Below are 27,389 nucleotides of genomic sequence, written 5' to 3'. Positions count from 1 at the left end.
AAAAGTGGAAGGCATATTTGGACCAATCTCATTTGATAGGGACAGTAAGAATCACAGTGAAACAGGTCACCTCTGTTGGGACTACCAGCCTGTTAAAATGTGTTTTGAGGTGGAGAGCATTCTCCTGTAAATGTAAGGAGCACTTCCTAGGAAGATTACTTTTAAGTGTCAGCAGTGATAAAAACGAAAATTTTTACCTTGCTTGGGGCCAAGGGCCTGTTGTAATGGGCTTTGAGGTGGAGGGCATTCTCCTGAAAATGTAAGAAGTGCATTCACGAAGATCGCATTCGAGATTATCGGCAACAGTTACGGTTGAAAAGTTACCTTGTTTGGGACTACAGGCCTTTTGAAACGCTTTCTGAGGAGGAGGACACTCTGCTGCAAATGAGAAGCACTTTACATAAGATCATGTTCTAAAATGGCAGCAGCAGTTATTTAAAAATTTTTACCTCGTTTTTTGAGGTTACAAGTCTTTTGTAATCTGTTTTGAGGTGGAGAGGATTGTCCTGCAAAAGTGAAAGGTATATTCTAAGCAAACACATTTGATAGAGTTAGTAAAAATTACGATGAAACAGGTCACTTCTATTGGGACCACAATCCTGCTGAAATGCATTTTGAGGTGGAGTGCGTTCTCCATTAAAAGTACGAAACACTTTTTAAAAGATCACATTTAAAAGTGTTTGCGGCTGTTACTTTCAAAATTTTTACCTTGTTTGGGACCATAGGCCGGTTGAATAGCGTTTGGAGCTGGAGCGCATTCTTCTGTAAAGGTAAGAAGCGCATTCCAGACGGTCATGTTGAAAAGGATCAGCAGAAGTTTAAGTGGGCCTTATTACCTCTTTTGAGACTGAAGTCCCTTTGTTCTGAGCTTTGAGGTGGAGGACATTCTCCTGTAAAAGCAAGAAACTTTCAAGAAGATCATATTTAAAAGGATAGGTAGCGGTTAAGGTGGATCTTATTACCTTTTTTGTGACCGAAGTCCTTTTGTCCAGAGCTTAGAGGTGGAGGACTTTCTCCTGTAAAATTAAGATGCCATTTTGCAGGCGGTCACATTCGACGTGGTCAGTAGCAATTACAATGAAATGTATTACCTCTTTTGGGAGCACGGAACTGCTGTGTTGGGCTCGAAGCTGGAGGACATTCTTCTGTGAAAGCGAAAAAAGCATTTTAGACGGTCACATTTATCAGGGTTAGTAACACTTTTGGAGCGATGGATTGCCTTTCCTGAGACTACAGTCATTTTTTCCCGAATTTTTTGGTGGGGGGCATTTAATTGCGAAAGCAAAAAACTCATTCTTGACCGTCATATTTGACATGATCAGTAAAAATTGTCGTAGGATAGATTACCTCTCTTAGAAAAACAGTCCTTTTGTCCTGAGCTTTGAAGTGGATGACATTCTCCTATGAAAATGAAAAGCCTATTTTTAGATGGTTGCATTTGATAAAGCATGCAACGGCTACGGTAGAAAATACTACCTCGTTTGGGACTACCGCCTTAATGCAATGAATCTGGATCTCGAAGGCATTTGTCTCAAGCAAAAGATTTGCAGGAAACTCTCAGCTGCTCAGATATACGTGATTTATTAAATCTTGTCAATTGAACTACTTCTGTTACGTCATTTTTGAAATTTGGTTTTGACATAATTTACCATAAGTGTGTAAGACTCCCCTATTGAAGACTTAATTACCTTTCTTTTGGCCCATTTTTAGCTGATCCGTCTCATTACATGGGCAACATTCCTCTGCAAAATTAAATAATACAACTTAGAAAACTGCAGTAATGAAACCTTATAAGGGATTATGAAAGCTCCTCAAATATTTCTATGCTAATCAATTTAATCATTAGACAGTGATTTGTTATTGTGAAAAATAATCACCTTTTCTTGAGCTGGCTGTATTTTGTTCTTTGTAGTGACATAGATTTTCCTTTCCATCTAAAAAGGCACAACACTTTATTAAACTTAAATTAACTCTGAAAATTCTTCTTGTCCCTTTTATGAGACAAATTCATCGCGTATACGTAGTCCTTTCATTTATGAGGAATTGTAGGTTTGTTTTAAAGTAATACTTCCCAAAGTAAGTGGCAAATCTACCTTCTTTACTTGACGATTTTGGCAATGGATTCGCCATTATTAGGTCGATGAAGAAGGGTCGCTCGTATGACATGTTGCCTTGGTGAAATTGGACTTTAGTGCAGCCTCTCTGCTGAAGCGTCAAGATGCCTGTGCTAAATGATGAAGCTTCCTGCGCTCCGCTCAGGAGTCGTCTCTCAGGTCGTGAACCACCGCAGTTGTTAATTAAACGCAAGCGCCTGCGCATTCAAATGTCTGGTGGTAAATCAAATTCTGATAAATCAATGAACCGATGGATCGATAAATCGTGATTCACTCTGTTGTCGGCTGCTGTGAGCTTTCCTCTCGCAATCTACCAGCAAGCAAGTGGAGGAAGCTGAGTTTAAAAAAGGAAAAATATAAGAAATAATCTGTTTTATGGGTTGGAAGGTAACGTTTTGAGGTTGAGGATTTAATTACATGATTAGCTTACAATTTATGCTTTGTTATAGGTGCTGAACATGCCATTACGTGAAAAGACCGGATTTTGTTCCCTTCAAAGTAGCACAATAATCCACTTGACAGTCTTCGCATGTGTTGAGCTTATTAAGCAACATTTTCAGTGTCATCTCAGCTGTCGTTTGGTCAGTCCACTTCAATGACGATTGTGATTTTGATGGCACAGTCTGTTTTGCAGTATATCTCATGCTCATCTGACTTCAGCATCTTCGCCTCGTTTTCCAAGACAGACATTTCACATGTCATTTTCCTTGGTCCTCGTGATTTCTCGACTGAGCCTCTCTTATCACGCTTCGCCTGCTAGGTATCGTGGAATCAGCAAGGCGCTAAACTCTTGTAAATCGGAACTACGATGCATGTTTTGTACACTGAAACAAAGATGAGTGGGGCAAATCAAACCATAAATGATGAAGGAAAAGTCTATTTTCGGATGCACGAAATGGTAGCATTTTTTATGGTCGATGACTGCCTTTGATGCCGATACGCATTAGCCAAGGATAAGACCTCTTTGAAATAAGGTGGTACCGGTAACAGCGGTGTCTTCAACAAGGCCTTCTTGGCAAGGACGCTGCTATGCGAACGCACGAACAGAGCAGCGGGGGCATTTGTGGTCCGTTTATAGTGGCAGAGATGTAGCAGAAACCAATAACCAAGACGGTCTGGTGAAGCCAATGCTCACCTTACTTACCTCTTCGTCAAAATAGGGAGGTAGTTTCCACCATTTTACGTCTCTGTTGAACTACCATCACTGGAATTCGCTTTACTACCGCTGCTTCTGTGGTATTGTCCAGTATGCCAATAAAAACCTTTTTGTGGTATCAGCGACCGTTTCCTCCCTCGTATTGTCAGTAATACTCGCTTGAATTCATCAAGGTGTCTCCAATTGACCAGTGGAGTGAGAATGAAATGGAAGAGTGGATATGCTTCATGACACGTTAACGGCAACAGTCATGGAACTCCTACGATTTTAGCTGTTTTGTTGTCTATGAACTCCTGTCGATTGGGTCATGGCGGCACAAGGCGGGTGCTACCCCCGGCTACTTTGTAAAGCCATCCATCAGAATGGATTATAAAAAGCCATTAATTAGATCTACGGAGTCCAAGTAGTGTTCAAACCAGGGCTTCTCTAGCTGGGTTGGAGGTACTACTGGCGACTTTGAAGGATACTTCGCAGCCTATTGAACTTTAGCAGCGATCGTTAGGCGAGTTCATACTGAAGGGACAAAGTGGGAGGCTGCTGCAAACGTTTCGACAATTGTCGCCGACCGCAATGAGGATATGGTAGTGATATGCAGCGCATTGCAGATATCTTTAGCCAGTCGTTCCTTCTGATTCAGTTTGTTGAACCGGTCAAGGCTAAGTAGATTGATGCTGGCATTCGTGGCGCCGCACACTCTAAAGAATGATGTGCCTTGGATGGATGCAGGGCGCCTAAGCTGTCCAGAGAACTTTAGGTCGTCACCATCTATACTGGTGGCTGTTCGAGGGGTCTGTTGGACGCACATTTTCCCAGACCGTTGGCATGGTTGCTTCGATAATGTTTGTGATGTCGCAGAAGGTGTCCAACTTTGGTCACTTGGGACAGCCATTATGGCAGATTGTGATGAACCTTTGGCAACAATATGCATTCACTTCGGAAATCCTCATCAAGCTCTTTGGTTTGTAGGCTTCTTTTGAATTTGTTTTGACCAAGTTCTTTGTGGTTGTTTGTGTCTCTACATAACTCGGATGGGCTGGATCGACAGTGCCCAACTTTACGTTGTACTGGTGACACTTGTAGTGTTTGTGATGCTTGACAAAGTGCTGAACTGGCTCTCTGTTAGTTCAGATGCTTAAAATGACGAAAAACATAGACCTAGAAATGCCTTTGACTCCAGACCCAACTAAAGCGGCGTCATGTTTGAGATTGAGCAAGCATTGGCGTTCGATTAGGGCTGTTTGTCTCGTAGTCGAATTCTCCTTGATCATGCTTAGTGGACGTGTGTGGATGTCTGAATCGGTGGATGAGTGCAAACTGTAATGGAGATGTGGCATTTGAACTGATTGTCAATCAGTTTCTTCATTTTAAAACGTTTATGCTGAGGGTCCAATCTTCCTGCATAAGTCAAGTAGTCACCTCATAATCATTCCGCTTTTTCAGCTTCAGGCAGTTGTAAAGGGGATTGAACAGCAAAGCTGCTCACCAAAATTGTCCCTTAGTAATGATACGGTATCTTCAAAGTTTTTCCCTTGGAAACTTAAGCCTTATGAGGATTGTTTACAATAACAAGTTTCTGAAGTAATTGACGGACTTTTTACTCATCATTAGTTCCAGCGAACTCAGAGTGGAATACATCCTCATCCGTACTGAACCAAGATTCGAATATGGAACCGAAATATGAAATGTAAAGCAACTGCGTGTCACCGTTTATGGCAAAGTCATCGGATTGGCACTTTTAAACCGACGGTGGTGTAGTCTGGACCTTAATTTACTTCAGCAGTTTCTCAAATCGTGCCTGCTGAAGTTTCGTAACTTCAGTCACTTCATCGCTAAAAAAAGACCTTCATGAGTTCTTTTAAGAACACTGCATTTCCAACTGTCATAAACTGGATCACCGCATTTTACAGACTGGGATTTTTATGTACTTAAGGCCTGGATCTAGTCGAGCTCCCAAACGGATATCAGAGCGGATAGTCTTGATCGACAAACGTGTATATGCGTAAGCACAAAGGTACGACGTGCGTGTATGAATCTGAGAGCTAGCTACTGAAAATTTTCAGAGACGGAGTCTGAGTTTCCGGTCGTCTTGGTCACTGGCGTTGGACCTAGAGCAATTAATAACTCTCTTAAAGTACATCCAATGAGAACTCAGCTAATCAGGGGGGACTATTCAGAAGGAGCCACGAAAATGCAACTTTTAGAAAGTTCAATGGAACTTTTTGTGATTACAGGTATCCCGAGCACTTGTCCTTCCTACTTCGGCGCGGCCGAGATGGAACCATTGTGCCGGGTGACGACGTGAAACAAATCTTCTTTAATTCTACTTTGTTTGGTCAGGCTGCTTTGCTTTACCCATTGGGGCTAAAGTGGCCACCTTTGAGCTGCAGATTCAGGATCTAAGCGGATTGAACTTGAATGAAGGAATATTTTGGGTGCAAGAGGAATGTGGTAATGTCTTCCAGTCAAGTTGCTGAAGTACTTAAGTAGTTCAGCACAAACCCATACTGGTGACAGTCTTGGTGTCTAATGTGCGCTACTTTACTCACTAGTTCCCCAAGAAGATTAGAATTTTTAGGAATCAACAATCAATCGTTTCTTACTCTGCTGGGTGTTCATACGTACGAATGACTGTAATGATGTGCAGTGGGATCATCCGCAGTTGGAATTGTCAATGACCGGTGTACGACTAGTCGGCTCTGAAAAGTATGCACATTTCGAAATTCTAGTTGAGTTGCTAGAAATACGTGAGTTCAAGTTCAACATCTCCGTTGACGAGGTACTTCAATACAACGTGTTATTCCATTCTGCCATCGTGATTAACTGTTCAAGGGCAAGACTGGGCTAAAATTGTGCACTGGCTGTTAGAAAGAGCAACAAGACCCATTTTCCACTCCTCAAATACAAAATCTGGGTTTAGCGTAGACGTCTGATGTGTTTGCCTCATACCAGAGGTACATGTGATTTGTGAGAAGCTGTCCTCAAACTACACACAATTGCGTCAAAATCACTAAAGGAATACTCAAAACAAAGTAAATATACTCTGATAGAAGATAAGGGGAGAAAAGAAACAAATCAGTTCGAACTAGTCCAAACCGAAAATCAAAACAAGCGAGTTGGGTAATAGGGATAGGAGGTGAGTGTCTGTACACAAAAACTAGAAGAAGTAAGGGAGGACGAGAAAGGAAGAGAGAGCGAACAATGTAAGAAACTCTTCGAAATGTTCAAGAGCTGGGGGAATAAGCACTTTAGAGAACGCAATGAGCGGCAATACAAAAAGAGGAGCACAGTGCGAGACATGGCAGTAGCATCAGTAGGCCTTTGCTTAAGTTGCTGCTGAAAAACAGGCGTCAAACAGGTAGCGCAACATAGAGGAAGAAGAGGTCCGGTATAAGTTATACTGTCAAGGTAATGCCGACGCATGCTGCGAAGGGAGTGGGAGATAAATGGCAAAGAAACAGAGCTCAGAAATGCACGAACACAAAGGGAGAAAAGGGTAAGGAAAGGGACGAAAAGATGAGGGCAGGGCGTTCTGTGATAAGTGCTGACTCATCTAGCTAAAGTCGTGGCAGCGGCAGTGGAGGCAGGGGTTATATTGGCGTAGAGACTTTTCATAGGACTGGCACCGATAAGACGGTAAAAGAGAGCTTCGTCCAACTCCTGACTCTTAGTGGGTGAACGAAGGCTAAGGAATACGTTTGCTCCCAAAACTTCACTCACTTTCTGCACTGGAACGCCGATGGGCCGAATCACCACCCGACCACCGGTGGAGGGAAAGGAAGTGGGAATGAGGTGCGACTTTGTGGTGTTAATAGTTGTGGTGATGGTGGTGGTGGAAGGAGAGGTTGCGGTTGGAGCAAGCATAAGGACAAGCTCGTTCAACTCTCGGTTAACGTTCCAGCCTTGAATCACTTCCAACCGCCATGCTGCGTGAATTTCACCTAGAAGAGCATCACGGTTCTATAATTTAGAACTGCTGACTCAGTGGAGGGAAATAACATTGCCACTACCACTTACCAGTGGTGGGATCATGCCTGGCAACGCGCCCGTTCCCAATACCGACCACCTCATCGCGACGGCTAAAAGAGATAGTTACTTGGCGGGAGGTGGGATGGATGTGGGAGCTATGGAATGAGAGGGTGCGGTAGGCCTGATCGGGAGTGTCAGCAGGCAGTCCCAATGCTGTCGCAACTGGTACACTGGTTTCAAATCGTGCCACGAAGTAAATCACCCCATTGCCTGTGAGTTGTTGCCAGTGTCCAATGTACTGCAACTTCACCTCCATCGCTGACATCTCCGTCAGACGCCCACGGATGTCCATTATGTGACGCACCAGTCTCTCGTTCGCCTAATAACCAATGTACGTGAAGAATAAACAGACGTTTCACGTTTTACTTTATTGGGATAACAATATTGGTGTGCTGAGACAGATTAACACTGAAAGATTCTGGAATTATCAATAATCTACGAGCGAAATAATGGTAACCGTAAAATATAGCCCTCTTGCTATTAACGGACTTAATAACTAGATTTAACTTGAGGTAACTTTATCAGTGTGCTGAAGGAGTGTGCGTAAGATGAAAATCATTCCCAAAATTTGCTTTAAAACTATTCGTAAGCCTCCACCTTCCTTACTGTGATATCAGGTTGGCAGGGCAGATAACTACCTACTTATTTAATTCAGTAGCGGTGTGTCATTCTTGTTAATTGCCATGTTAATTTTCTCATTGAAATAAACTGTACTGAACCCAATTTATTACTATTTGAAGGCTTGGCAGCAGTGCATTGGTCACAAATAATCGGAATTTTGTTTTTACAGTAAGCTAACTGAGATGTCAAGGGAGAGGCTCCCAACGAGTCAAACACAAACACAAATGACTATATTGTCACAAAAATGCCACATAATATGTCACCACGCTTCTTTCCTCGCAGGCTGAATGCTCGAAGTAGGACGGAAATGGATCACGGGCCAGCGTATTCAACGCCAAAATACACTTTCAGGGATTTGGTGTACTGCAGTGCGAACAAAGTAGGAAGAGAGTCCTTTTGGACTTTTACTCATGGCATTTCTCTAAGACGATTCCATCAGCAAGGAAGTAAACTGAATTTCGTCGACAACATTCACATCTATCTAAATCTAACTGCAATTTTGTCTTACAAGGCTCCTACGTAAAAAGACAAGATTACATTAAAACGATAAAAGTGGTATTTAGCCTGCCCAAGAGTTTAAAAGTGCCTCGTTAAGTAGAACATTTGTTCCCGATCGGTCCATCGACGCATCACACGCACACACACAAGCACAACTGTTTAGACCCTTGTTGCGGGTGGGGGCCTGTCTGGCCAGGTATTTGAAGGCTGATCTACGCGCTGTTTTACACACCCTCCACGTGGTCAGGGGAGGTGCGAAGCCAAAGAGAGAAAAAGAGAGAGCGAGAGGGGCTGGCTGTCTAGACAAAGCAGTAAAATTCTGCAGCAGTAAAAATAATAGGTAGTGGTTGAGGAGGCGGAGGAGGCTTAGGCTACGATACCCAACGCCAACATCACACAATCATCCATTTCGTGTTTTGGTCCTCCGAGTAATCACTTGCGTCAATTTCAGGTGGGACGATGTAGAACAAGAAACTAAGGAGATTAAGCCAGATCAAGGGAAGATTTCACGAACAAACCTTTTTCCCATATCTTACAGATATAGCTCTGAAAATCGGACTTGACTGAAAGCGGTATGCTTATTTGTGACGCGAGGCTGAAAAATATTTGCATCCGTTCCAGACAGGAGGTATGGCATTTTAAAGTTCTAGGACAAACAATCTTCCAGTCAATAAAAAACTGCTTGCAAATCAAACACTCTGCCTGACCCTTCGACTTCACAATTGAAGAAAGTAGATGGAAGTAGCTTCGCAATGAAATGAAGATGGCAAAGAAGACACTATTTTCGACTCCTATGGTACATAATCAAGACGATGGATTGATAGTCCGCGTTAGTAAGGTTTTTCGACTAGGACTGGAAGCCAATTCAAACTTTCCAGGACAAATGAACATTCCACTGCATTTTTAACACTCCCAATTTCATTTTAAATCATCAGGTAGACAACCAAGTTTTTCTCAAAGTATCAGGGCATAAATCCAATTGGACAAAGTGAGCAATTCGATAACTTCTTTGCTATCAAACACTACTTCAAAAGTGGAGGCCGCATCCATTGTTGACTCGGAGTTAGAGTATACCATCACCGTCACAAGTCTGTGACGCCCCGATTCTGCTCCCTTTGATGTAGGCCACTCAATGAGTATTGAAGCATTCCATAAAGTACACAATTTTTATAACGTGAATGATAGTGAAGGCAGTGTATTTATCTCAGAGAGCTGAAGTTCGGGAATGAAACCTCAAAAATAGTCTTGCGAAACAGGTCAAGATAAAAGTTTATAACTCCAGGAGCATTAAAAGCTATGAATTAAATATTAGTTGTAAATAAGAATAAAACCAAAAATAATGTAACAAGTTGTCCGGTTTAAGATGTGACTGAACTTTTAGGGATTCATAACTCATCTTAGCAGAGCGAACCGTGGCCTAGTTTACCGCAATTATCCTTCGAAGTTAGAGGTTTCAGCAAAAAAGTTTAGCATCCTTTTCAGAGCTTATCAATTTAAATTTGAATGACTAGAATTTGGTCAGCAGCTAAATAACTTGTTATCGTGAAAAGTATAGATCAAATACATTTAGATTTAGGCCGATACTACTTATAAAGACGAATAGTAGTTAAGGAAAAGATATCAAGAGATAAAATGGCCAAACTTCTGCCAGATATCATCACCTGATCAACAAGACATCTCAAGATAAAACGCAGTGTTTAACATCTATCTTGAATAAAAGTGGCTGGCCGAATGGCGTATCTGAAGCATCATATGGATCATTTGTGATGGGACAAATGTAGGGTTGCTGTAAAGTCCTTGGAGGTGTCACCTCAAGACTAACTCTTTTCGAGTGATAAATCAGCTAGTTCAGCCGCAGAATAAACAGTGGATTTTAGGAGGTGTTCCTACTACTTCTCTAAATCACCGAGTGCTGGGCGTTGCGAAGTCTCCCCCGCTAAATGAACGTACTAATACAATGATTTGCCGAAAGGAAAGGCCTTTACTTGGCTTTGGAGCAAAAAATCTACCACATTTTAAAGCTGAGATGATTTGCTAATTGTCTCTCAGTCTTGACTTTGCATAATATCTTTGTGATCATTAATTTGCATTCACGCCAGGTTGTCAAAAGAATATCGCAAAACCCAGACCCGTTTTTGAACTAGTTCCACCAAAAGGTGGATTCCAATGTTATCCCTCATCGATGCTAACATGTGTTGTTTAGGTTTGTTTTTTGTAGCGAAGCAGAGAGAGTAGTCCCTTTTATTACATGTTTCAAAGATGTTTGTGTGCATAAAGATGCGTTAATTAGTGGCTACCACTCAACATACACGTAAAAACCACCAACTCGTGTTTTTCAGGCAAAGCATAAATTCTTCTTACTTTCCTTCCCTCCCCCCCCCCCCACTTACCGCCATGGTAACCTGCAAGTTGTAATTGTAATTTACCACATTTTCGTGCCAGCTACTTATGCATCTCCGCACTTAAATGAGTGCTTTTAAGGCCGGTAAGGGAGCTGGCCTTGGCAGAAGGCAGGTCCGCCTTAATGATGGCCAAATGACGCAGCAGATGAATTACCGACTTCCGAGGAGTTTTATGCGTCGGTGAACAAGTTGTCTTTAGTATGCGCTAATTGCTTGCGTTAACATCGTCAAGGATACTCAAGCAATTACAGACCTAGCCTCTTCTGTGGCACACATGTTTACGAAATCACGAGTTATGATCCTCCACTTTAAAGATTACTATTTCTCCATATTTCCAAATAGGTAGAGACATCTCAAAAACATGAAAAGCGCTTATTGCCAACCTCTTCTTTAGCCGGCGATAGAGCGCCGGTAGTAGGCACAATCGGTTCTGACGCCTTGGACTGCGTCGTGCCTCCTCCTCCGGCCTGCTCTCCAGCTAGTCGGTATGGAAGAATGATCGAGATATTTTGTAGTAGCCAGAGTCTTTCCGCTGCCCCAACAGGATTTTTACTATCCGTCCTCAGTGAGGTTATCTTCATTGGCAGTGGGGTTAGTAATTGTAGCAGACTCGTGGTGGCACGCTTCTCTGCCTCAAAGAGTCGGCGCACCGTCTCGGGTGTGGCGGCGCCGGAGCAACCGAGTGATAGACTGCCAGCAAGGCGGACAGCTGCAGCCCACTCTATGTAGTGCGCCTCGTCGGGCAAGCGGAGAATGAGTTCATTGAGAAGTCCACTGGCACGCGACACCGCACGTCCACACACTGCATTAAGACCACCGAGAGAAGTGAGGGAGAGGAGTGAAGCGCGGCGCTTCAGTCGCGTAGTCAGGGACACCGAATCACTGTCTCCCATGCCTCCGCCATCTACTACGCCGCTGTCAGCTCGCAGTGCGCTGGAGAGTGGAAGAGCTTGTTTCAGTAGGGGAGTGAAGATTCGCAGTGCATAGCGATCTGAGGTGGGACTGAGATCGGGCCACGACTCGCAGCCCAGGAGGCACACTGAATCCACAGGAAGTTGAGAGTTTTGACAGTCCTCTTGAGTCTGCCATTTGTTTTTTAAATATACGAAAATCAATGACAAATCTCAACAAACTTTCAAGTATTTGACAATTTGGGATAATTTCTTCAAATTTTTGGACAAATGGCACATAATAGTAGGAACGTAAGTTCACTTTATCTTTCATTTTCTAGCTGTGCATAAGTACCTTGGTTTTGAGAACTCTTTGAAATACCTATTTAGAGAAATTCCCTCATAAGCCAAAAGGCTGAATTCTATTTTTAAAATAGGGTTACAAGAGTCAAAAAGGTTTTTTTTCTACTTTTCCAAAAATATGCATCCGAGAGAGGTACCAACACGATCACAAGTAGTGAGGAGAAAAATCAGCGATTTTCCGATTGGACGTGCGGAAAGGGAGCACTGTATATCAAGTAAGAGGTAATAAAACTTGGAAAACTTGACATAGAGTGAATAGAGTGGCGTCGAGTTCTACATCTTCCACATTACAGGGATGGATGGAGTGTAAAGTTCTCACTCCCTAGTTATACAATGGTTGGTAAATTGTGGAAGTCAAGCCCCTTTCCATCGCCTTAGGGGAAGAGTAGGAGTTGAAGAAAACATCCTATCAAGCATCGAAGGTTAAAATGAGCAGTAGAAATTTTGCTGCCCTAGATATGAAAAGTGGGCCGATGCTATTGATTCAGCGCTCAGGAAACGAGCTGAAAAGTTACACGTCGAAGGCATAGCACCGCCTTGAAATATGTCAAATCGCGTTTCAAATGGCAGATTTGCTACACCCTGGGAAGAATCGAATTTGTTTCAATGTTTTAATAAACCCTGAAAGGACAATGAGAGGCCAGCGGAGTACACTGTGAGTCTTCATGCTTCATGGAAAGGGTATCTTTACACCCCAAGAAATTAAATTTGCCCTTAATTTGTCGTTGCAGAATAGAGGCTCAGTAGTGGGTCTGATTTTAAGGTGGGAGGCGGTTTGTAAGTACGAAGTTCATGGCGGATAGGGCGCCGGTGGCGTCCGAGGAGGAAGCGTACCCTACGTATTCCTATACTTATCCCTACCCAATAAAGCATGTCCTCATCCAAATTATCTACTCGGTCCAAGAGTATAACGACTAACTCAAGAGAGAGAAAAATTGAGCATATTACGCTAGTGAATCGTGTCGCCGCAAATGGTTAATGGGAAATGGGAAGGTTACACCTGAGAAAGAAATCGGCACTAGTCTTAGAAACCCACTCTCATGACATCCAAGTGTCGGCAGTCACCCGCTGATAAAATTGTTTTGGGAGATCAGATAACAGTACCCAGGTGAAAGGAGAATAGTTAACTAACTTCCGATTGACAAAGGCAGAGCAAAAGGCGAGGAGGCATACAATGGAGACCTTGATTTATCACTCAGGGGGGAATGCCCTTGGCATTTCGTAATTGTGCCTTGAGTTGTCACCTAGCGAATAATGTTGGTAAAGGAGTTGACAAATTTATTTTAGGCTAGCTAAGTGCAAATTCGGGAGAGCTCGGCTTAATCGATCAACCAATGAGCACTCAGACTCGATTGGTAGCTAATTGGTCGGAGGGAGAACTGCCCATTTGGCAAACGATCTTAATTTTGGCAATCCGTCTGTTACTTGAGAGATCCAAGCTGATGCCGAGGACGACCAGTATGCTCGCAATTTAAGCAGTGTATATTATTGAACATAGAAATGAACGATCACTAGGATAAAGAATCTAGGAGGTTGAATGATCGGTTCCAAACCACGCATTAACAAGTTTCGTAACTTTTAACTTAAAGCAAAGTTTTTTTTTCATTTAACAGGATAATAACCTTAAATGTAAGCTTTGTAATGGTAGCAGCGCGCCCATTCAAGCTGCAACACTTTAAATAATAGTTATCCAAATCGCTGAAAAGTCGTTGCCACCGAAGTAATCTCGAGGGGGCAGCAAAGTGGAATCCGAATTCCCTAAAATTCTGCCTTTTAGGTCGCCATCCCAAGGTAACAGATACACATTTCTCCCCTGGGTTTTCTGTTTGCCAACAGGTTTTCCCTCTACTGCCGCCTGAGTTTTGGTGGGACTGGGAGCTAGGAAAGGTCTTGTTCTTTTTCCGCCATTCTTTTTGCCTCGACTTTTGGCACAGATGGCTACAATTATTATGCAATTCATCATTCACACATTATTGCACCAAATGTTTCCTGTTTGCAAAAATGCTAGTTCCACACACCGATTTTTTCTTCAGGCCTGCACAGAAAAATGAATGAAATTGTGGGTGGTCAAGTGTTTTTTGTTGTGAAGGCGCGATCAAGACGTGGAAGAGATTTCTGACAGGAAGTGGCTTGTACAATGCACCACATCTCTAATTTAGAGTATTTGTATGTCAAGACGCTTTTCACCTTATCCTAAAACGCCAAACTTGGCGTCTAATGAGTTTGATACCCTAAAGAGGCCTTTGGTGGGCTGCTGCGGTACTTGACCGGTGCATTCCTCACCCGAAAGACAGTCTTTGAAGGAGTATGCAAGGCCAACTCTTCTGTCTATTCTAGCGATAATAACACCAACGCAGAGATCTACAATCTATTTCTCATTTTGGTAATCTAAGGCGAAAGCAATTCATTGTGTCTGGTAGGAACGCTCGGCACCAACATCAGCATCAAAATCTGTCCTGATATCATGCAGACCCAAGAAAGCACCGAGGACACATCCCATCGTAGATAAAATACGCCGAATAGTTTTCCTAAATATCTTCCAGCCAGGCTAAACCTAGGGAACAGACCACCCCCCCTCTCTTTCAAAAAATAACCTGCATGCACATTCCATTCAGGATATGTTGAGGCATAGAGGCACTTGGCACCTGTTTAGCTCTTTTTTTCTCCCCAGAGTCAACTACGCAGACGCGACGGCTGATTGTGATCCTTTACTGAAGTGTTTCTGTTAGACTAGGCAGCCAAACAACCCGGCTTGTTAATATCTGCATTAGGGAGAAGCATTAATACGCACCCAAGCCTCTATCCTCTAACCATTTGGCAGACGGGAAGAACGCCGGTAGGAGGATTTTCGGATGGCTATTATTTGACAGAGATTAATTCTTAACAGGATCACATTTTCCGCCAAATGCATTCATGCACGAGGTTTACCAGGGACAGAGCCAAAATGCAATCAGCTCCACCAATTCAAAGCCGTCAGACTCTCTTGTAGAGGAGCTTCAGGCACTACAATAGCCGGTTAGGGCCCGTCATTTATTTCTGTCTCAAGTGATCTAAAGCACCACAGCAGTTTATAAGAGTTGTTACAAGAGACTACTTTCCTCCGAAAGCTCGATAGAAAAGTTCACCATGAGCCTGGATGGTTCAAGAAATCACATTTCTGAAGGGCACTTCATTTCTACCTTAAATGGCACCCACTCAAGTTTTACTATCGCTTTCTTGACAACTCAAGTGTTTTCCTTTTTTACCGGATCAAACGATAGAAATACTTGCTTTTTAGCGTGCTGTCATCTTACGGGTGAAACTCCTGAAGTATCACCCGTTGAATGGTGCACAACATTTCCAAGTCTGTTACCAATTACCATATCAGTTCGAGAATGTGATGGGGGAGAATTTAGATCCAGCCTTTTTAAAGGCATTTGTACCTTAACTTAGTTTTGAAGCTACTTTATTGGTAGCGCATTCTCTCCCCCATGAGGTCAGTCAGTGTAAGTTTTCAACACGAAGCAGAGAAGAAAAGCTGATGCTTACTTCACGAGCCACCTCCCACAGATGCGGTGCAAATGATTCATTAAAACCGTGTTTGTGCTCATGCATGCACGATCATGCCGTTCTCAAAGATGGTGATAAATGGCAGTCTTAACATGCTTCTTCACTTCTCGAAAAGTCTTGGAATCAGCGAGACTGTATACTTCTGACAGTTTGAAATGAAGGCTACTTTGTCTCATTTAGCAAGAATTTGTGGGTATTTGACTCCTTGTAGCTGGTAATTTGAGTAGAGTTACCTTCTATACTTGAGGTGCTGTCGAGAGGGCTATCAACATCCATGCCAATGATCTCAAGAGTCATTTAGCATCCACTTATAAGATCATCACAAAGGATGATCAGAAGTGGAATCAGTCGTTTCGGAGGCCACCACAGAGAGAGAGCAGAAACTGGTTGTTATTTTACCACTCTTCGACACTCTTTAATAGGCTTTCTTTAGAGGTTCGTAAGTTATTTTACAGAGGTGATGTGCTCTTTGCGCAGCAAACAAAGTGGCCAACAAGTTAACATCAATAATTTCCAGCTTTGTGGCCGTGGACTAGAGGAGATCCTCAAATTTTTGGTGGAAAGTACCATGGCACAATAAAATGGGAAGTCTGGAGGAAGAAAGTTGGGCGAAGAGCAAAGCTTGGAGTCACACTGCCTTGCCTGTAAGCAAGGCATTTCTAAATTTACATGGTTGTAAATTTAGCTCTATCCTTTTGAGTACCTTATTTTGCATTTTTAAAGCGAAATGAAGTCGTTTTGCATGCCACCGTCACTATATAGATTAATTAGAGGATACCGATTCGACACATTTTAGCTGAGGATACCATTACAGGCGGTGAATTTCGCCATCACATTCCGGGTTAAACTGTGTTTACCAGACCCTAGTAGCGGGACATGAGTGTTGTGCCCTCGTATCACAAAAAAATCATGCAAAATATCCATCGTCCTCTTCACAACTCCATGTGTATTTGTAATTACCATCTGTAACAAATGATAACTCGTCAGATTGGAAAGTTTACCTAGAGTCCGAGGGCCAGAAGACCCCAACAATCACCAAGGAGGGTCCGAACACCGATTACCCGTAAACTTTTATCATCCCACTCAGGTACAAATTAGCCTCCCTCACTCAGTCTTGCCAATCGAAGAAATCGAAGTCGGAGGCAAGAGAGGAAACTACTCAACATGCTACACCAGTGCCAACGTAGGCGAACTTTCCGCCCATCACAACATACATGAACTTCGAATAATTACTTGAACACGCCACACTCAATTTCTGAATCCACCTTCAAGGTTGCAAGGCAAAGCAGGTCCCATTACTACCAGTAACGAGGAGCCTCAAGTCTTTTCTGGGATCGTAACAAACCAAAGTACTGTGAAAGACCAAATATATTATTAAGGTATGGAGAAGTTGGGAGGCTACTAGCCTGACCCAAAAGCCATGGCTGGGGGCGAGAGTACAATCCGCGGAGACTGAATCCTTTGAGTAGTTTAACATAGAGTTAATCACTGCACCAAATCACGAGAGAATGATTAAGTCAGAAGTTGCAAGGCTTTGCCTCCTTATTAGTAAATCCTGAAGAGTGGACCTGACCTTAGACAATAGTCAGGGATACAGAACAAAAACCATTCAAGACCTTATTTCAAAAATATTTCCATAAATGTTGGTAACACACTATCCATTAGTTAAAATTTCGTATTTGCACTAAACTTGATGTAAAACTGGGGAGCTAACTCTGACGAGGTTGACACGAGTATCGAAATATAAATCTAACTAATCTTACCAAAAGATTAAACTCGAGTTAGGGATTGTTTCCAACCCTAGCGGCGCAGCAAAGTGAGGATTACTGACTTCACATCACTAACCTTAAATATAAGGAGGGAAGTCTTCTTCAGCACCACATAGAAGCGTCGATAGGTCTTGATACCGAAGGCGCGAGGCTTGCAGACCTTCAAATAGGCGGCCAACTCAGGCAGCGAGACTTCCACTCCACCTCCATTCCTGCTGTTTCGCTCCCACCGCGGTCGATAGGGTGTTGAAAAGCGGCGAGGAAAGTGATGAGTGCTGCTGGGCCCCCCACGAATTAGATTACTGCGGTCCTGTTGAAGGCAGGTGGTGGTGAGGTCATCTAACAGTAGATCGATTTCGTGATCTAGATCTTGCACCGACGGGTTAGCGGGTCTAGAGATAAACGCGTCGCTGCCGAATGAGGACGAGGGACGGCGGACCGGGTGAGAGAGCGGAGGGGAGATAGATCGACTGTGACCGTTCACTTCCACTATCTCACCACTGATTGAGAAAGATCGGGGTTCGCGGCTACTGGACTGGGGGTCAGAGGAACTGCTGATTTGACGGAGCTGAATTATGCAAATAGGTTTAAAAAATCACGGTGATACAATCAAGGGCACTTGGCTCAATAAAATAGACTGTGTAGATCAGGTAACTGAACTAGTTTGTGATGCTTTGGTAGCAGAAATTCCCAAAAATTGGAAAATCTAGCAAACATTCCTATTCAACCTTTATCTTCCACCTGTCTATTGCAGTTCCAGTGCGATTGATTGATTGTCTTATGCCAAAAGAAAGTGGAAATAATCACTTGGCAAAATGTGAGGGATGGTTCACGACGTTTCAACATCCCTCTTCTTTCCTCCCGTCCTAACTAAAGTGTGAAACGTCTTACGGGTAGGTTTCGTACAGAGTTTTGAAGTCTGGCGTGGGAAATATTCGCCCGTGACTCACTACTGCTAGCTGTTTCTCAGCGAAAAGCTTTCGTGCCTACTTTCGGACAGTAGTAACAGGATTACTATGTGAAGACGACGTAGCGATTGACTTTGAAGCTTGAAGAGGATAGTGAGTGATCTGAGGGTAACCGAGTTAGTCAGCCAGCCGGAGATCTAACAACGCTGCATCTTTATTGCTTGCGTGGAAGAAGTGATAGACTGATTGATCTGTCATCTATCATTGAACAGTAACTTCCACGACTCCCCCGTTTCACGTTACCGGAATTCCCTTACGCAATCATCTCGATATCGAAACCTCATTCTTCATTAAATTCATCATAAATGGAGATCCTTCTCTCTCATATGCGATGTAGCCGTCTCTAAGTGATTCACCACTAAATCCAAATGGTTTCTGGACAGTAGGTCCTGCTAGTGCACCCTCTCTAACAGATGTAATGCGGGGAGCTTCCTCAGTTTTGGGCCCAAGTGCACGGTCATGTTAATTTACAGGGGATCAAGAAAACAGATATGAGGTAAGAAATGCCCTGAAGCGTACCATACAGGGGGAACAACGTCCGTCTGAACCTCATAGTATATATAAATGAGACTACATGTTTTCAGAATGCCCTCAGGTTACAAGCCGCAGCACGGAGCCACGCCAAAAACCGCACGAACTTTTGCCCCACTTGGAGGTTATTTTAATGAATAGCTGCGGAAAATGACTGAATAAATTGGTTAAAGGGTTCTGAAAAACCCATTTTGTATTTACGTGGATCCAAACTTTTCGCTGTTGTACTATTTCTCAACACCTTGCATGCGAATCACGTTAGTCAAGCTGAATTGACAGGAGAAAGGGTATAAGCCTTCCTATAGGAAGTCCCCGCACATTTTACCCAATCTCTAGAATCCAAAAAGTTTTTGTTCAATTCTCCAATACATTTAAATTAGCATCACTCTTAGAGGACAAAAAGTTGTAATGAAAACCTTCTTCAATGTAGATTATTCAGTAGCATCGAGTGATTTTTGTAGGCCTTTGCCAGCACATATGTACTCATTATTTCAAGATGTTCCGGGTACCCATTTAAAAATTTGAGCCTTTGCCATTGATACAGGCAATTACGTCATGCCACAGAAAATTTACTTGTGTAAAAAGAGGGCTGGAAGGAGGACCTCTTTCGGTTGACTGATCTGGGCGACATGGGCAGGTGTGTCTGTTAATCGCCGCTTTAATCTGAAGGGGGTTCGTTTCGCTCGGGTGGTTACACCCGGCGCATTCGTAAATTAGATTTTGACGCAATGTTTTACTGTTTACAGGTCCTGTTAATCGACGAGTGATTGCAAGACTAGTATGGTGGTGTCCCCATTTATTTGAAGTCCTTTAACACATTCGTTAGCAGCATGAGAGCTAGGCAAAGTCCTGATTTTTTGGCCTGAATTTCCTTGTCACACACCTATATGTTCCTTTTTGAAAAGGGAGCAAACTATTTTAGAAAAAAGTGGCACAATTAATTAAGACAATTGATAAGGCGTATCTGCACAAAAAAGCATCCTGAGACCTCGGTAACGAGGAGATTGTGGAGGACGTAGAACTGATCATCTACATTTTATCCACACTCTCAAACTCAGTGCTTCAACTCGCCACCATCCTCTCAGTGGAAGATCAGCAAGGCAACAACAGATCCTGCCACTGTCAGTCACCACCAGCCCCGATTTTCTCCGCCTGTGTCAATCTCCGTTTTGTCCTACTGAATCACGTTCAACGGTACCGTCTTTCAGCCCGTGGAGGCCTTATAACATGGTTTCACAATAATTTGATTTGATGGCATGTAAATTTTCTCATGACATTTTTCTACAAACTTTGCTTTTCTTGATCGCGTTTCAAAGATGCAGTGTAGTGGGAAAGACAATGCTCCTGGGAAATGAATGTCAGAACAATCAAACAGTTGAGGCATTTGTAAATGGTAGTACGGAAAAGTGGGCTCACGGAACTCCACAACCCAGTTAGATTTAACATCTTAACACGTAAAGGGACCGTCTACAAAGCCACAGCTAAATGATGGCCTTCATAGCGTGGGAGGTGAGATCTAGTTTAAGGTCACTGGGATCCAAATAGGCCTCAGTTATTACCGCCTGCCTGCCCTTCCATTACACAAAATCTTGATCGTGCACACGTAGGTCCTCAATGCCAGACCTTGGTTGGCCTGGGAAATGGACAGGGACATGAGAAATGGAACGCCATAGGGAAGGGTGACATTTCCTTTGTGGAGTGGAATTCGGACAAAAAAGGGCAAAATAAAACACAAATTGATAGATGAAGGAAATTAGGAGGAACATCAACCGACGGAGAGGCAATAGAATCTAGGTACCTGAGCTGCCAGTTGTAATGCACTCCACTTATGCGATTTGGTTTGACAACTCTTATAATTAACTTTTGTTCTCTTGGTAAAATGAATCTAAAGCGGACCCCCAAGGCACACAAAGTAAGAGGGCCAGAATCACGGGACTGTTTAACGATGGATAAGCCAGAGGTGTTGCTAGTGTTATTAGCACGGATGGGTGGGGCGCAAACGTCCTTTACACGCGCCGAAGTTATGACTACTATGCACAGTGCACTTCCACCAGAACCAACGGATTCCTTTCTACGTTCACTTAAGCAAAAAATTCTTCACATTTTATATCAAGACCATAATAAGTAATGAATTCTAAGTGGTCAATGACATTTTGCTGACCCCCAACATCGGTACGGCTTTTACCGACTCGTGACTCGCATAGAGGGTCTACCTTGAAACTGCAGTCCTTTTTACGCCTGTCACGATACGCGGTCTTGGTTTGTTGATATTGCCTCTTTTGAAGGGTTTTTTATTTAAGAAGGGCCTTCAAACAATGCCAAATTTGAAGGTCAGACGAAAGCACCACAGTGATTGGTTTTAACTTCGGCATGAATTCAAAACGACTTCGCACGAGATGCCTTCGAGTGCCTAAAATATCAACAACTAAACTTGGAGACAGTAAAATAAGCTTGAAATGGACTGCAATCTTCAAGTGTTCGGATATTTGGTAGATTATCTTCCAATGAAAGATACCATGAACATGCAGACGCCTCTTCAGCGGCGAAGATGGCCCGGTGGTAGGCAAGGCAACTTTGCCGTCGGCCGAAAAACAGTCCACCAAAGCAAAACTAATAACCGTCAAAGCTCATTTGAAAGGCACAAGTGATGCAACCTGAAGCCATGGAAACCCAGGCATTTGAACTCTTTTGAGTTTGTATGAGAATTATTCCCAAATAAATATGCTCCCTTAAGGGAATTATAGACAGAGGAAACGTTGCTTTGCTGACTAATTCCTCTGAATAGTTCCTTTGTGAAATTAATAAAATCCCATTGCGGTGGTCACGTGGAAGTGGCCTTTCCGTCGGTGTTCAAAAGCAATGTGATTCCGTGTGTTGCAACTAACATGCATATTTAGGGTCACTTCTGAGTCAAAAAGCGGAACTTAAGTGGGCTCTTTTTCTTAAATAATATCTGTTTGCATAAAATGGGGATGTTTCGTGACTAGCGAGTGCGATTGCCCCGTCAGTGGTTTGACCGCAACGGGTTTCATGCTGCCTCAGGCTTTTAGTCACATTACAATGAAAGTCATTAACAGAGTCCTACTTGGTTCCTTACGTGGATCCTAGTGGAGGAACGTAGCAGGTAGCTTTCTACCAGTTTCATCATCGTCTCTATTTGGTCCCGAACTAAGAACTCAAGTGACAAAAATGTCGAAATATTTTGCAAGAGGAATTGCAGAAAATAGCAAAACAGTGGCAAGTAAATATTGGAAGAAAAGAGCGCTTTTCTCTTTATCCTTTTTAATGAAATTCTCGCCTCTTTTCCTCTTTCATACCACGGTAACAAATGGCCTGTTTTCTTGTAACAAATCCCTATTTACAGCATACCATTAAAGGGGGAGAAATGTAACCTGCTGACTGTTGCCTCTTAATCACGAATGGCTTGATAATGCCAGACATCCCTTAACGCTCTTTCGTTGCTATAAATAGACAAATTAGCTTGCCGATGTTCTGTCAAGTCCCCGTAATCTCTGCTGGGAATGTGGGGACAGAGGCGCTAATTGTGACGTACTGCTAGTTCTATGCTCTTGCAAATGAAAATCACATTATTCTGCTTAGGGTTAGGGTTAGGAGCCAATAAACTGTTGGAATCTGGCGGTCGCTTAATCCATTTAAGTAGCTATTTCATGGTAAGCTTTTGGCCCCGCTCATCACTCCACGCCCTGTTTGAACACGCTAAAGCGTGTTGCGTAGCAGCCGTTGTGCAAGCTAGCGAAAAGACGCGCCCTCTGACTCACCACTAAACCACAAAAAATTGGAACCCAGTACCGAAGTTATTTGCACGTATTTTGATACCTCTCCGCAAATAGTCACAATTCTTGACACAATGACTGACTGGTGGATACTGACCTTCACCCACCAATCACGGATTAGATGCCACAGGACGTTCCTTTTTCAGGTGCCTTGTAACTATACTAAGAAAATCATGCAGTTGCTTTAACACGAGTTAGAAAGCAAGTGAAGTTATGCTCCATTTTGGCTTCAGGTGACTGTAAAAAATCTCAGCGACTGCTTAGAGGGCCTCTTTTCTCCGTATTTTATTTTTTTTAAAGCTAAAGGTGTACTTAGGGGCTCTAGCATAGGTGGGAATGAGAGCCTAAATTTGACTCCTTTTAGGCTAGATAATGTTCCCAAAACAGGGGTTCTTTTACGATTAAGCATGCTGTACTTTTAAGGTAATTCATTCTACAGGGGTTTATCGTTTCTCCCATGATCCTGTTTAAGGAGTTCTCTCGGTAGGCGTTAACATGCTGCTTTTGGGGTCCATGAATGTTTCAAAGGCCTGAATTATGACAACGTTTACCGTATTGGCCTGAAAGACCCTTTCTGCTTCATGAGGCTAACTCCAAACTCCAGTCCGTATTTCCCATCTATTCACCTTCGACTTAATTTATCCTGAACCTCAATAAAATATGGCGAAACGAAAAAAATTACTTTCACTTGACATCTGACAGTAGGGAGGGACACGAATTTCGGGGCCAAATATGACGCTTGTCACTCTCTCCATCCGCCGCCTTACTGTCAGCAGGAGCATGCCTAACACCCGATGTCGAAAAATTCGGCATCTCCCAACGATGATGCCTGTGTGTGTGTCTAGCTCTGTGGAATGATATCGGTGATACTGCGTTCCGGTTAAATGCCACAATTAGAAGGCATGTGCTTGAAAACAGGTCCTGCAATATGACGCGATCCCAACATTGCCTAACCCCAAACTACGGAATAGAAACTAAGGTCATCAATATCTCAATGGCTTGAGTTAGTCGCTGCGTTTTGAAAGCGCTGCCATGGTCTCTGTTAGAGAGATAAGACAGTGAATCGCCTATTCACTACTCTTCCAAACTACATTAGCGCATCTACCATCTCAGTTTGCTAATTTGCCTGGCTAAAACCAACCCGTCTTCTTCGCCTGCCATTCTCCCACCCCCCTTAGCCGCCTTTCAGCACCGCTTATCCAGATTTTAAGGAAAATAAACGAGGCAGAATTCTAAAATGTCTGCGATTTTCCCTGATGCCAAGTACAGATAAAAGGAATTTGCTTACGGTGGAAAGAAGCTTCAAATAAAATTTACCTGAAGCCTCCCTTACTGTGTGTTTTGCCCACAGCTTAAATGTCACCAAATCGTCTGTTACCGCTCCGCCAAAATCGGCCGCCATCGGGTAGCCTAGCAGCGCGACAAAACGGAAGCAATGACCAGTCTCACCGGGATGATTTACCTGTTGTTAACGTCAGTTTTTTCCTGTTTTTTGAGCCAAACTAGCCAAAGCAACTGGATAACTTAAGGGCTGGATGACTAGGCTTGGCTTAGTTAGTTGGTGGTATTTAAGACGTTCGTTCCATCTTTTTGCTATCTGCAAATATCAGCTGCCCTGTCTGGGATAAGTCGATGCGAATCACTTCTATCAGACACCATAAGGAAAAGGTGGGACCTCCTGTTCTCATGCCAGTCACATAATCTACCGGAATGGCGTTTGTCCAGTGGTTCGCCCCTAGTGACTTTTCTCCTTTGTCACTTAAATTGGAACGAATTGGTAAAGGAAAAAAATTCGTAGATTCGTAAAGACGCTGATTACATCACATGCATTAAGACCGATATTAGGGTGGTAACTGTCATGTCAAATGTATACCGCATGTGATCATGTGATTCAAATTTCTTTAGTGGAATGGGAACGGTCTGGATCAAAGGCATTGTGGATCACACTCGAAAAAAAATCTTACTTCTCATAAAGAGCAGCTAACATGCGCTGTGGAAGTGAAGTGCAATTAAGGCTTCCTAGGTAAGAGATGTGAAATGAAGTCAAACTGTTCGTTAAATCTGTTTAATCCCTGAAAAATCTAGTTACACGGAATGCAATCTGTTCGCTTCAAACGCAACTGATCGAGCTTACCAAAAGAAGTGGTTTTTTTTTCCTAAGGCATTGTGCTTTTGTGTATGAATTTCAACACAGGAAATCACTCCTCATGTTAAAATAGGAAGCAAAATCCACTTTAATTTATATTCCAATCATCCAACATGATGGGCTATAGATGATAACAGGCAAAATCAGATTACGGACTGTTCGTTTTACGCGAAAAGAATGTATTTTGACAGTAGGCCTAACTGGCCGCGCTCCAATTGGTCAGTTCAAGGTCGCGCGACTGATTCGCTGACCTTGCCACTTACTCACGATAGGCTGGCTGAATGCATACGTATCCTCACCTTTTTTCTTCTACATGGACAATACGCCCAAACTTGTATTTTTCCCTAATATGACTAAAAGATGGCAAATTTGCACTAGAGTATCGGGGGTGCCATGACGGGTAAAGTATTCTAATTCTACTAGAGAGGGAATAATAAGTGGATTGATTTAATCTCTTTATTGTAAGTGAGGGATTGGAACGGCGGAGGATTTTAGAGATGATATTTTCACGTAAGTTAAAAAAATAGTAAACAAGTTACTCTAAGCATCGGGAATAAAATAAGGTCTTGGTACGTAGTAGATGAAGGTAGAGCTCTTACCTGCAACTGTAGAGCGGCGAAAAGCGCTGCTTCCTCATTGGTGCATTCGATCGTCTCCGAGACGACTGACCATCGAGCCTGTTCGAACAATTGGTTAATCCTCACGGCGCTATTCTTGAGTGTCAAATCATAAAAAGCATTGTACTTAAATCGCAATCTCAGCATAGGAATCGTATCCGTCTCCACCCCATTCACCCCGTTTTCTTTCCCCTCGGTTTCTGGATTAATTGTGGCAGAATCCAAGGTGTCGTCTAGGTTAAGCGTAGCAGGATAAATCCCCTGTTCCATTAGGGAACGACCCAGTTCAAGCCAAACGTTGGAGAAACGAGCACGAGCGAAAAAACCACATTGGCGCTGGATGCTACCAGAGGTTAGGGCTTCAGAAAGCGGCATCTGTGGACTCGAAATTAGACTGGGGTCGTCACAAATCTCCAGCTTGCTAAGCGGCGCCCCACAGAGTGACTGTGACAGATAGACAGAGTCGGGTCGTGTTGGTGACAATGGAGAATTCCCACTAATCGGACGATTTCTAACTCTCGGTGGACCGTACACCTGCGGTCGACGGAGCATGGTCTGATTATTTGTAATGACATTCCGCGCCGGCTTATCGGTTTGATCAGTAGGAGAGAGGATGCAGCTAGCTGGTCTCTTCTGCCGTAAATCTGTCTTTGATGGCGAAGTGAAGGCGAGTTTCTTGAAAGATCTCCTGGCCGACGCAGGCAAAGTGCTCCATTGCTCATTCCAAACAGAGGGCATTTTCCCATGAACAGGGATGCAAAATCTATCAAAATCTGGGTACTGGAGAGAGAGCTCTTCAGGGTGTGCAATACCGAGATGTTTACATATGAGAATAACCAAACGAAAAACGGGTTCAGTGAAATTTACATCACAGAATACACGAGTCTGTAGATCAGGTAATTGAACACGCAGACGACCGTGGACACGAATGAAGTGGAGTCGGGCATCCGCTTGCAGTCCGTACTGATCCAAGCTGGCATGGGTTTGTAGAATCCACCTATTTTTTAAGGGCCACCAGAGCGCAAAATCGGACCATCCCGAGTTGATTATACCGGGGGAGAGGGAGATGTCGCTGGCTTCACAGGCTAGCTTCTGCGGATGCGCCAGACCCTCGATAAGGCCGACAAGCACACGGCCAATGGACCAGTCACCTTTAACTCGCATCTCTCGATCCACATTGAGAGAATCGATGCGAACTGACAGGAGCCACGAGCCGTCAACATAGTGCCCACCGTCGGAAATCATTCTAACGCAGCTAATGCGACAGGAGCTTATAGAAGCATAATTCGCCAATGACGAAAAGGTCGAGGGGGTAGAGGATGAGCAGGAGAGACGTCGGATGACAGCAGTGCACACACCACGCTAATGAACGCGTGCGCGAGACTCTTGGCGCGTGTGTAGGCTGCCCTCCATCATTGGCCTCCCATTGGTCGACACACGTGCTACCAAGTAGCCAATGGGAAGGCATCGAATAACGACGTGATTTGGGCAGTCTTCGTCTCTACTTGTTAACTTTCTCGCATATAGAGTCTAACATTATATTGGAATGATCACTTGATTAAATGCATTCCGTAGACAGATAAATAACCTTACAATTTTTTTCCAGAAGTGAGCCAAAATAGATGCTTTATGGATGGTGCCATGTCTCAACGGCGAGAATAATGCAAATTCTTTTAAGCTCAAATCCTTTTTAATGATAAATTTTCCACAAGGTTCTTATGAAACTGGCTGCATTAGTTATAATCATGCGTAGTAAGGTGATTTCATTTAGAAACAGATGGAACCCTTAAAGTGGATCACTTGCGCAGACGCACTACGTAATGCGGAGGCACCTGCGAAGGATACGCAAAGAAAGAGGGAATAAAGAAGGACAAGCAGATTTATTTATAAACAGTATTTATGGCATTTTTTTCGCCAGGGAAAGATCCGCCACCTCTTGGATGCA

General features: G+C 43.3%; 4 protein-coding genes across 4 annotated transcripts in view; 1 reads left to right on the top strand and 3 right to left on the bottom strand. All coding sequences in view use genetic code 11, as the record gives it.

The window, feature by feature from the left end:
- Positions 1-1,450, bottom strand: part of EGR_05194 (hypothetical protein) — a gene marked incomplete at both ends in the record, with an annotated part of 2,868 nt that extends 1,418 nt beyond the window's left edge. The window contains 7 exons of the mRNA XM_024494443.1: positions 450-506; positions 566-652; positions 694-762; positions 837-890; positions 963-1,016; positions 1,092-1,145; positions 1,348-1,450. Coding sequence (XP_024351229.1) covers positions 450-506; positions 566-652; positions 694-762; positions 837-890; positions 963-1,016; positions 1,092-1,145; positions 1,348-1,450 — 478 coding nt within the window. The remainder of the gene's footprint in view (positions 1-449; positions 507-565; positions 653-693; positions 763-836; positions 891-962; positions 1,017-1,091; positions 1,146-1,347) is intronic.
- A 768-nt stretch (positions 1,451-2,218) lies between these two features.
- EGR_05193 (hypothetical protein) lies at positions 2,219-2,874 on the top strand (the record flags this gene model as incomplete). The annotated part of the gene is made up of 2 exons (XM_024494442.1): positions 2,219-2,379; positions 2,775-2,874. 2 exons carry the CDS (start codon positions 2,219-2,221, stop codon positions 2,872-2,874), a joined length of 261 nt encoding a protein of 86 aa, XP_024351228.1.
- Positions 2,875-6,816: 3,942 nt separating this feature from the next.
- Positions 6,817-7,588, bottom strand: EGR_05192 (hypothetical protein; the record flags this gene model as incomplete). Its single annotated transcript, XM_024494441.1, has 2 exons — positions 6,817-7,208; positions 7,285-7,588. The coding sequence occupies 2 exons, from the start codon at positions 7,586-7,588 to the stop codon at positions 6,817-6,819; spliced, it is 696 nt and encodes a 231-aa protein (XP_024351227.1).
- Positions 7,589-11,170: 3,582 nt separating this feature from the next.
- EGR_05191 (Protein unc-112) lies at positions 11,171-26,689 on the bottom strand (the record flags this gene model as incomplete). The annotated part of the gene is made up of 3 exons (XM_024494440.1): positions 11,171-11,899; positions 17,465-17,956; positions 25,427-26,689. The coding sequence occupies 3 exons, from the start codon at positions 26,687-26,689 to the stop codon at positions 11,171-11,173; spliced, it is 2,484 nt and encodes an 827-aa protein (XP_024351226.1).
- Positions 26,690-27,389: the final 700 nt, after the last annotated feature.

This window comes from Echinococcus granulosus, assembly GCF_000524195.1.
Source record: "Echinococcus granulosus chromosome Unknown EG_S00036, whole genome shotgun sequence".
Taxonomy (NCBI): Eukaryota; Metazoa; Platyhelminthes; class Cestoda; order Cyclophyllidea; family Taeniidae; genus Echinococcus; species Echinococcus granulosus.
The sequence above is the reverse complement of the archived record's forward strand: the minus strand, read 5'-3'. Positions and strand labels throughout refer to the sequence as shown.